This window comes from Corythoichthys intestinalis, chromosome 15 (assembly GCF_030265065.1).
Source record: "Corythoichthys intestinalis isolate RoL2023-P3 chromosome 15, ASM3026506v1, whole genome shotgun sequence".
Lineage (NCBI taxonomy): Eukaryota > Metazoa > Chordata > Actinopteri > Syngnathiformes > Syngnathidae > Corythoichthys > Corythoichthys intestinalis.
The window spans coordinates 40,270,113-40,279,996 of NC_080409.1; the positions used below are offsets into that span (position 1 = coordinate 40,270,113).

At 39.2% G+C, this 9,884-nt stretch overlaps 1 protein-coding gene across 1 annotated transcript; it reads left to right on the forward strand.

The window, feature by feature from the left end:
- Positions 1-2,619: 2,619 nt before the first annotated feature.
- Positions 2,620-8,240, forward strand: marcksb (myristoylated alanine-rich protein kinase C substrate b). Its single transcript, XM_057858544.1, has 2 exons — positions 2,620-2,970; positions 7,429-8,240. The coding sequence occupies exons 1-2, from the start codon at positions 2,869-2,871 to the stop codon at positions 7,999-8,001; spliced, it is 675 nt and encodes a 224-aa protein (XP_057714527.1). The 5' UTR covers positions 2,620-2,868; the 3' UTR covers positions 8,002-8,240.
- Positions 8,241-9,884: the final 1,644 nt, after the last annotated feature.

The window sequence follows — 9,884 nt, forward strand, 5'->3', positions numbered from 1 at the left end:
AAACGGGGGTTTCCAGGGTAAAACGGACAGATTAAAAATAGTTCGCCTAATGTGCCATGAACCTGCTATGGCAGCATATAGACATATTGTTCTATCAAACATAACAGTTCTTTTGGCTTGAAATACAGCAGTGAAACAAAAACTAACGAACAAAGAGAAAAAAATCCAGCGACAGCAAAAATATCAAGAAAATCACAGCCAGGGTATAGTGCAATTGTAAACTTTTTTTTTTTTTAAATATACAATTTGTACAGTTTCCTAAATTGATTTCAACATGTCAGGTTTTAACTTCTGAGTTAATAGAAAGGCACTGTTTAAAGGGAACCACGGATAGAAAGACATGTAGTTCTTAAAAGATAAATCTTAGTACAAGTTATATTAATTTGATATTAAAACCCCTCTTAATGTTTTCATTATAATGAAATTTGTAAAATTAGTTTAACTAGAAGGTCGCCATTGTTGTTGACGTCGCAGGGCGGTGATGTCACATGGCCACTCTGCCTGACTTCCACAGTGTCATTTTTTAACTACATAAACATGTCGTCGGTTCTGCTCTTCCAATTTGAACCCGAGCGGAACATTAATGAGTAGGACAGCCCTGTCGATATTTCACAAAACGAGCAGCAAAAGCAAAATGAACAGGAAAGACGGGATGGGAAGAGAGTAGCGTTCATGTGTCAAGCTCGCTAGTGACAGCACTTTCCTGCTCTAGTTACGGAGCAGGAGAGTTTTTGATGTCGAAAAAAATGTTTGCAGATCTTCACGGTAAACTATTGTGTGATCCAACTTATTCCAATATTATTATGGAGCTATTTAGCATCCAGAGCTGTCATGTGCTTTACATATGACTAGGGTATACAGCGAAACACAGCAGTTTGATTATTTTTGCAGACAGCCACACACAGCCATCACAGCAAACATTGATGCAGTCTGCCTCTACCGAGATGTTTAATGGCGTTTAATGACATCTTACCTTATTTTTGTCACGTTAAAGCCCTGTCGAGATTGTTGATCATCCAGCCGGTGTTCACAGATTTATCAGACTTATCAGATGTTGCTTCCTTAGCTTGCCTCCCGGTGAATAAGCGACATGGAAAACGAATGAATAAATGTATTGAACTATTTGGAATCCTCTACCATGTGCAGGTATTTGAGTCCATTATTTTTTTTCCAGTTTTTTTTCCTTTTTTTTTTTTTAAGTTAAACTAATTTTACAAATTTTATTGGAAAGGAAACATTGAGAGGGTTTTTTATATCAAATTATTAAAACTCGTACTCACATTATCTTTTAAGAACTACAGCTTTCTATCCGTGGTTCCTCTTGAAAAACAGATTAGTTCTGTTGTAAGAACAAGTTTTTTCCAGCTCCGTCTCTTGGCCAAAGTGAACCCTTTTCTTAGTCGCCACGACCTTGAAAAAGCAATTCACGCTTTTATAAGATCAAGGCTGGACTACTGCAATGCACTTTATGTTGGACTTCCCAAGTCCTCAATTTCTTGTCTCCAACTTGGTCAAAATGCTGCTGCTTGATTTTTAACAGATACACCCGTGCTATCATCGCTCCACTGACTTCCGGTACATTTTAGAATTAATTTCAAACTTTTACTGTTTGTTTTTAATTCTATTAATGGCCAGGCTCCTTCTTACTTATTGGAAATTTTCGGAAATTCGGCCCACTTCATTTGCACGTTCCGAGGTCCAAACTCAAACAGTGGGGAAACCTATCTTTTGCAGTTGCTGCTCCCAGGTTGTGGAATAGTCTTCCCCCTGAAATCCGCACCACTACAAATTTAGGCCTTTTTAAATCTCGGTAAAAGACACACCTTTTTAGACTCGCCCCAGATTAGTGTAGCCTGCGGCATGGAAAATGAATGAATGAATGAATGAATGGTTTTATTTCTTAAGGGTTTTTAATGTTTTCTGATTTTTTTTTTCTTAATGTCGTTGTATATTACTTTCCTGCCTTTTATTTAATATGAGCCATTTATGTCTTTGTTGTAAAGCACTTTGGGGACCTTTCGGGTTTTTAAAGGGCTATATAAATAAATTTGATTGCTTGGTTCCCTTCAAGTGACTAGGTCCATCTAGTGTTAAAGCTGAGAAGTGAAACCAAATATAGGCTGAATTTAAGCATCTTGTGCGGGCCTTACTTAATATTTTCTTAATTTGCTAAGGGCCAATTAAAAACTGGGCAGAGGGTCACGGTTGGACCGCGGGCCGGAATGTGGATAGTTCAACTAGCATTTAATACCTTGCTAGTTCTAGCTAGGCATTAAATGCTGGTTGTAGTATCAGTAGTAGTATCAACCTCAGCCTACATTGTGTAGTGTGACTACTGAGCTACGAACCTACGGATAAAATCTGGAACAAGTGTCCAGACTGGATGTGAAGTCACTATGAAAGTAAGTTTGTATACGTTTGTGTGTTAGCCATGTTGTCTTGCCTCCTCCTATTGTCCTCTCGAGCCCGCTCCAAGATGGCCCCCCCGCTGGCGCGCTCGTCTGCCCGCTTTGTGATTGGTCGGCTGTGACGTCACCGCACGGATGCCCATTCATCTGCCGACTTGGGCGTTGTACTCCGGCGCATCTCATTCGCGGCGGGGCCAATTTCTCCGCTTCCCAAACTCCTCGCGACCTACAAAAAAAAAAAAAAAAAAAAAAAAAAGGAGAGAGAGCGAGTAGAGATTTCGTCTGCGATTTTTCTCCCGCCGCATTTCTCGCACGTTTACGACTAAAAGCTTCTACGCAGTCTGTATTGCCTCGCGAGGAGAAGGAAATCGCCGCGTTTTGATTGTTCGTGAGGGAGCAGAAAGCGTCCGCGGTCTTTGTTCATTCATTGCATCGCTCGGGTTCCCTTTGTTGAACCAGCATGGGTGCACAAATCTCCAAAAACGCCGGAAAGGAGGAAGCTGCGGTGGAGAAACCCGGCGAGGCTGCGGCTTCGACGGCAGCTGCCAAGAGTAATGGACAGGTAAGGTTCAATTTGAATTATTTAAAGCCTTAATTGCGATGGGAGGCAATGTGTTGCATCAATGGCGTGCTTCCATGTTGGGCTCACCGGCATCAAGGAGAAAGTGGCCACCACGTTGCATATTCCCCCCACTTTTGTCACAGCCATTTTAACGCCACGAATGATTAAAACACTATATACACCGGTGAGCAATTATTACGACAAATAAACCTTTGAAAAACGAAAACCCAAATAAGGTTTAATTGCATTTTAATTGATCACATTCCTTGAAGGCCTTGTGGTTTATTACACCATGAATTTTCAGCCCATTTCGTTTTTAAAACTCTATGTGGGGTCTTTCTCTGGTGGCATGGCCATTTTTTTTTTATCCACGCCACGCCTTTGTTGCCAGATTCAAGGAGGAGAGCCACGTTTTGTCTCCCCCTTCTCCCCAAAATACTCCAAATGCAATATCATATCCTCGGACAAAATGCCATGATGTACATTTCATCGTCTTTTTCGTTGAAAATGGATACGCATGATGATTGAAACGGAAGGGAGAAAGCGTAAAACACCTTATTTCGTCGGGCCTCGACCACGTTAAACGCCCACTAACTCCTCTTAGAGGCGCTTAGGTGGTACTGCGAGTGAAAAGAGAGTCTGGGATCTGTCGTCACTCTCCTAGCAACAGATGTGCTGCGGCTTTACCACATTTTTTTCCTATTGGTCGACCGCAAACGCGTTTAGAATTGTTTTGCAACGAATATACGATACGGTGGGATTTGGTAAGAATAGCGATACTTGCTAATTAAGAATGTTGCCTTTAGAAAACACTAAATATGAACAATAGTTTCACCTTCAAATGGTTTTGTGATTGCCCCCACCCGCTTTCCTTTAACCATTCAACATTTCAATGATTTTTCCCCCCTCCGTCTTAGGTATTGATACCAACCCGTCCCAGAGTACCTATCAACATTGGCATTGATATGGATCAATGCTCAAAACAGATTAATCACTCCAGTGTTGATTTTTGTGTTTTTCAAAACAGCAGTGGTATAAATAATCAAGTCTAACACCACCACCACCACCACCACCACCAACATTGGTGTGTATTGATCAGGACTGCAGCTATCGATTATTTTATTAGTTGATTAATCGATGAACTAGTTAATTCGAATAATCGAGTAATCGTGTAAGGAACATAAAATAATTAGAATACCTGAGCTGAGCCTCAAATGGTATAAAAAATTAAATAAATGAGGATCTCAGTCCAATGAATGAACAATTTTCTAACTTATTACATAGCAAACGTCCGCTAGCTTAAATGCTACAAAATCCTTTTTTTTTTTTTTTTTTTACAATGCTCTTAATAGTTCAAACACACATTTCTACAAAAAAAAAAAAAAAAACAGCTAAATATATGTATAAAATAAATTACGAATGCCCATTTAAAAAAAACATGAGTGCAAACAATTTAGCTTATAATGCTCTTAACAGGGAGCAGCTGGATTCAGCCATGTGAAATGAGTTATGTCATATTCAATGTTGCCACTAAAGGGCAGTGTATCAACCCAAATCAATAAAACTAAATGCAAACACTTTAAAAACAAACCATTACAATGCTACTTTAATTAAGCGGATACTCAAAGCAGGAAAATTTAATTCAAACCTTTTTTCTAAGTGAATTACTCGAGTTAATCGATTAATCGTTGACGCAATAGTATTGATTAACATCCTGAGGTTGGTAGAGTAGCCAAAAATTTTACTCAAGAGTAGCGTTACTTCAAAATAATATTACTCCGGTAAAAGTATAAGTAGTCATCCAAAAATTGTAAAAGTAAACAAGTACTGGGTGAAAAGAATACTCAAGTAATGAGTAACATTGTCAGTAACTGCTTAATTTTTTATGGTATTATATTTCTCAGCAAAGTTATCGATATGAACGGTTGTTATAATGATACAATACAATAACACATTACATAACCACATTAAGCCGAAGCAAGAAATCCCCCTCCCCCACAAAAAAAAAATTGAATCCCGGCGAGAGAAAAAAAAAAGACAGAAATGAAGCATTATTCGTAAAGAGCGTGAGTGCCCTCTTGTGGAAAAAAATAGTTCCTAGTTTGAATACTTCCTTCATAGTTTCTATTATGAAATTAAAAGGATCATATCTCCAATTTTTTGGTCAATCGGTGCCAACTAAAAACTGGGAGAGAGGTTAAAATCTGCGCTTTTGAGTCTTGTTGAGGGCAGCACTGTAAATCCAATACTTCACTTTTTATGGTGCTTTAAAGACTCCACGTGATTGAACAGGCTGGCGTGATTATAGAACGGCAAGCTTGCGTCAGATTGGTGTAAGGGAGTCATGTGATTATTGTTGCGACGTCTCATTGGTGAAATTGGTAGAACTACTCTTAGCATCACTGGCAAAAAATAATAGATATGATATAATATGTAATATGTAATGATAATGATATAATATGTAGAATAAAGGTGAAAAATGTAACGACTCTTGTGTAGCCCAAAGCAGTTTTTTTTTTTTTTTTTACAAATCTACTGAAGTAAAAAGTATGGCTTAGTAAAACTACTCTTAGTAGTACATTTGACAAAAAGTTATTCAAGTAAATGTAACGGAGTACATGTAATGCGTTAAAACCCACCTTTGTTGCATAACCTCATAATTTGAGTTAAATAAGCTACTCCGTTGTCAAGTTATCACAAATTTCCTTTTCTGACCTCCATGACCTTTTCCCAAATTTAATGACCTCTTCCATATCACATTGCCTATCCTGCAAATTTGATGATAAATCAAGAATAAATAAGAGATTATCTTAAACACATACATAGAAATCACTGAAGCTTTTGCTAGTTTCCATAGCTTTCACCTACTGGCGGAGTAGATAAACTCTCATCTCTGTAACTTTAATTTGTTGCTGCTTTCCTAAAGTTGTGTTTTAGCGAGTTTTTTTAAGCAGATCCATTATAAGAAGAGCAAAAACGCATAAAAAATAGCCGAAAGTTGAAAAGTTTTGAGAAACATTCACCATATTAGTTATCAGCTGTTAAAGCAGTACATTCGGTGGCAGAGTATTAGCACCAATTTTCCATAAATGATCAGATTAGGTGTCGGGTGTCTGTCTGATTTGATGAGTGCTCGGGACTCTTGAAAGGCACAAATGACTCATTTGCTATTTTCTCATATTTTTTAAGCTACCAAAGTACTGTTGTAAGATTGATCGGGTCCGATCACGTCATTTTCAAAGTATCGGAATCGGCAAAAAAATATCGGACATGCCTTTTTTAAATATATATATATATATATTTTATTTAAAGCGTTTTCTAATTGTATGTAACGTTACAGACAAAATGTCTTACACTCATCCAGAGTCTGTAGTTTTGGCTTAAAGTAGGGCTATCAAATTTATCGAGTTAATGGCAGTAATAACATTTAAATATTTAACGCAATGAACGCATGCGCTGCATACCCACTCACGCATTCTCGCGTTCAATCTATAATGCCCCATCTTACGTATTCGTAGAATTATAAGGCAACGTAAAATAAGTAGAGAGAATTTTGGCAGCCTTTGAAGCCTTTTTTTAAATTGCTAGAGCCTTACAATCCCTCTCTCAACCACTAGAAATATCGTGGCAAGCAATGTGGGGAAGAAAGTCAGTTGTACATTTTCTTAACACCCTATGTTCTTTCCTAACGCAGAGAAGATATATCAATTGGTACCACGACGAACAGTCATGGTTGCACTTCCCATCATGCATTTGGGCAGAAGTTAAATGGCAGCAGTATCATTTACTGAAAGCTCAACAAATACACTAGATGGCAATATTTAGTCACAATATACAAAGTCACATTTATCCTTGAAGAATTACAAGTCTTTCTATCTGTGGATCCCTCTCACAGAAAGAATGTTAATAATGTAAATGCCATCTTGAGGATTTATTGTCATAATAAACAAATACAGTACTTATATACTCTATGTTGGATGTATATATTCGTCCGAGTTTTATTCATTTTTTTCTTAATGCATTGCCAAAATGTATATGATCGGGAAAAATTATCGGGAATGATTGAAATTGAATCGGGAGCAAAAAAAAGCAATCGGATCGGGAAATATCGGGATCGGCAGATACTCAAACTAAAACGATCGGGATTGGATCGGGAACAAAAAAACATGATTGGAACAACCCTAGTTGTAAGTCTACTTTGGTTATTGACATTTTAGTTGGAGCGGTTGGCATTTGTACTTTTTTCAATATGCAAATTGCCTGACACGTCCTTTTCACCGCACAGTAGAGCCCCAGCTAAACATCTTATTGCATCAATAAAGTTTGACAATTGGCAGTTGAAGTTTTTGAGGGGATGTCAAGTTCTCACAAATCTTTAGCATATACCACAGAACTTTTTTCCCCTCGGCCCTTTCCTATTTTTTTTGTCATTTGAACTCTTATACTTTCCTCTCTCAGGAGAACGGCCACGCCAAAACCAACGGAGACGCCTCCCCGGCAGCTGAGGAGGCCAACAAGGCTGACGTCCAGGCCAACGGCAGCACCCCCACCCAGGAGGCGCCCAAGGAAGACTGTGACAAGGCAGAGGAAGCCGAGAAGGAACCTGGCGCCGCCACAAATGGCGAGGCGGCCGCCAAGCCCGAGGAAGTCGCAGAGGACGGCAAGCAAAAGAAGAAACGCTTCTCCTTCAAGAAGCCTTCCTTCAAGCTGAGTGGCTTCTCTTTCAAGAAAACCAAGAAGGAGTCCGAAGAGGAGGAGAAGGCTGAGGGTGAAAAGGCGGAAGGGGAGAAGACGCCGGCCCAGGAGGAGGGTGCTGCGGCAGCAGTAGAGGAGGAGAAGGCCGAAGGGGAGAAGGCGCCAGCAAAGGAGGAGGTCAAGGAGGAGGCCAAGGAAGAGGCCGTGCCTGAGGAGCCCAAAGCCGACGAGGTGGCGAAGGAGGAAAAACCGGCAGAAGCCTCTTCACCAGCCGAACCAGAGGCTGCTGCAGCCGCCAGTCCAGAGGCCCCCGAAACCCCCGCCCCAGCTGAATAATTCTACTGAAGAACACACCAGAATGAAGGAGGCGCAAGGAGCCCATCTGAACGAATGCGAGGACTTGTCTGAAACCAGGGATTTTCTTTCTCCTTATCATTTTTTTGTCTTAATTTTTTTTTCTACATCTCATCCATAATGACTGCAATATAGGCTCTGGGAGGAGACTATGCTTGCATTCGTGGGTGAACGTGCGACTGTGAGTGTGAATGTTTTGGGCGTTTTTTTTTTTTTATTTTCCTACACCATGCTGACATATTTAATTCAAGTATTTGGTGCTGGGCTAATTGGATGTAGCAGCTAAAGCTGTGCACGTGCTGTACAGCGAAACAAATAAATAAAGGGAAAATAAGACCTCAGCCGAGTCTTAAAACAAAATGTCGTCGTTTACAACTTGCGTGGACCACAAGCTTTCCGCCCTCTGCGGAACTGCATTTATCCACCATTCCAAACAATATATAGGTGCTCATCACTCTCTCCTCTGCCGTTTTAGAGTATACCATTTCCTAACTGTAGTAATGCACGTTGTATAGACTTTGATATTGCTGGTTTTATGACCTAATTGTACCTAAATGACATTTTTAACCCATTGTAAATGACTGTTTTCTTGTTTTTTTCACCATTTGTAAGACTGAATAAAACTGGGAGATGTTTTAAGCAAAAACAAACAAAAAAAAAACACTGATCAAGCTGTGATTATTATATAACACTTCATCTCTAGATTAGTACATTTTAGGTAGGACATGCCCCCCCCCCCCCCCCCTTTTGTACATAAAGATTGAATGTAACATTGGCAACAACATGGTATTTAGGTGTTGACTTTCTGTGAGCACTGAAGAATAAAGGAAAGTGAATTGGCGCACTCTGTGTTTAAGGTCTCTTCAGTCCTTCTGTAGTTGTTCCTTTTAGGTTTGTGGTTGTTAGATGGCCGAACCCTTTATTGTAAGGGACAATTTAAATAAATGATAATTCACTCACATTCACATTTTAGGGCACATAATCAATAGCACAGAAGCTTAAGGATACTGTAGTTTAGAGCAGTGGTGTCAATTTAAAAAAAATTTTTTTAATCATTTCCTTTGCAACTGCCTGAACTCGTAAATATATTACAAAGATCCAAGAAATAGATACCTGATTTTTAAATTGGAAGCAATCAGAAACCTTAACCATTACATTTAGTCTAAAATGGGATTGGTAACACTAACACAAAAGCTTGGACTCCACTTTAAAAGTGTCCGTGGGCAATTTTGTCATTTTAGCAAAGCTGTGTTCAGTCATACCAAATTGTGGCTTTCAGACAAAGTTAAATGTACCGGTACTCGGTGTTTAATTTGTAAATCCTAAGGTGCCGGAACACAAAGTACATATGACAGCGCAGGGATAACGAGACAGGCACAGGTCCCGGAACATACAGAAAATGGTGCTGAAAATGACAGGGCAAATGCTTGCTCTCCAGATGCCGCAAATTTCCTTTTTTTTTTTTTTTTTTTTTGTCAATGTCAGGGCCGTGATCTGTTGGTCCAGCTTTTCAGTGCATCAACAAATCTCCGACTCTTTCAAATGACATTAAATTTTTATAAACAACACGCAATTCTTGGGATTTGTTCTGTTAAGAAATTCAAGCATTTTATTTTGTACATAAAAAAAAAAAAAATATATATATATATATATATATATATATATATATACATATATTATTATTTTCTTTACACCGGAGGCGCCGGATCTGCCCAAATAAGTACCAGAACACAGGGAGGCCAAAATCAACAGGTGCCGGATCCTGTTCCGGCAGGATTCAGCACAAAAACCCCCTGCCGGTACTTAACTGGCTCAAATGCATTCAGACTAGCTGATTTGAACTGGAGGTACTATGAAAGCTTTCA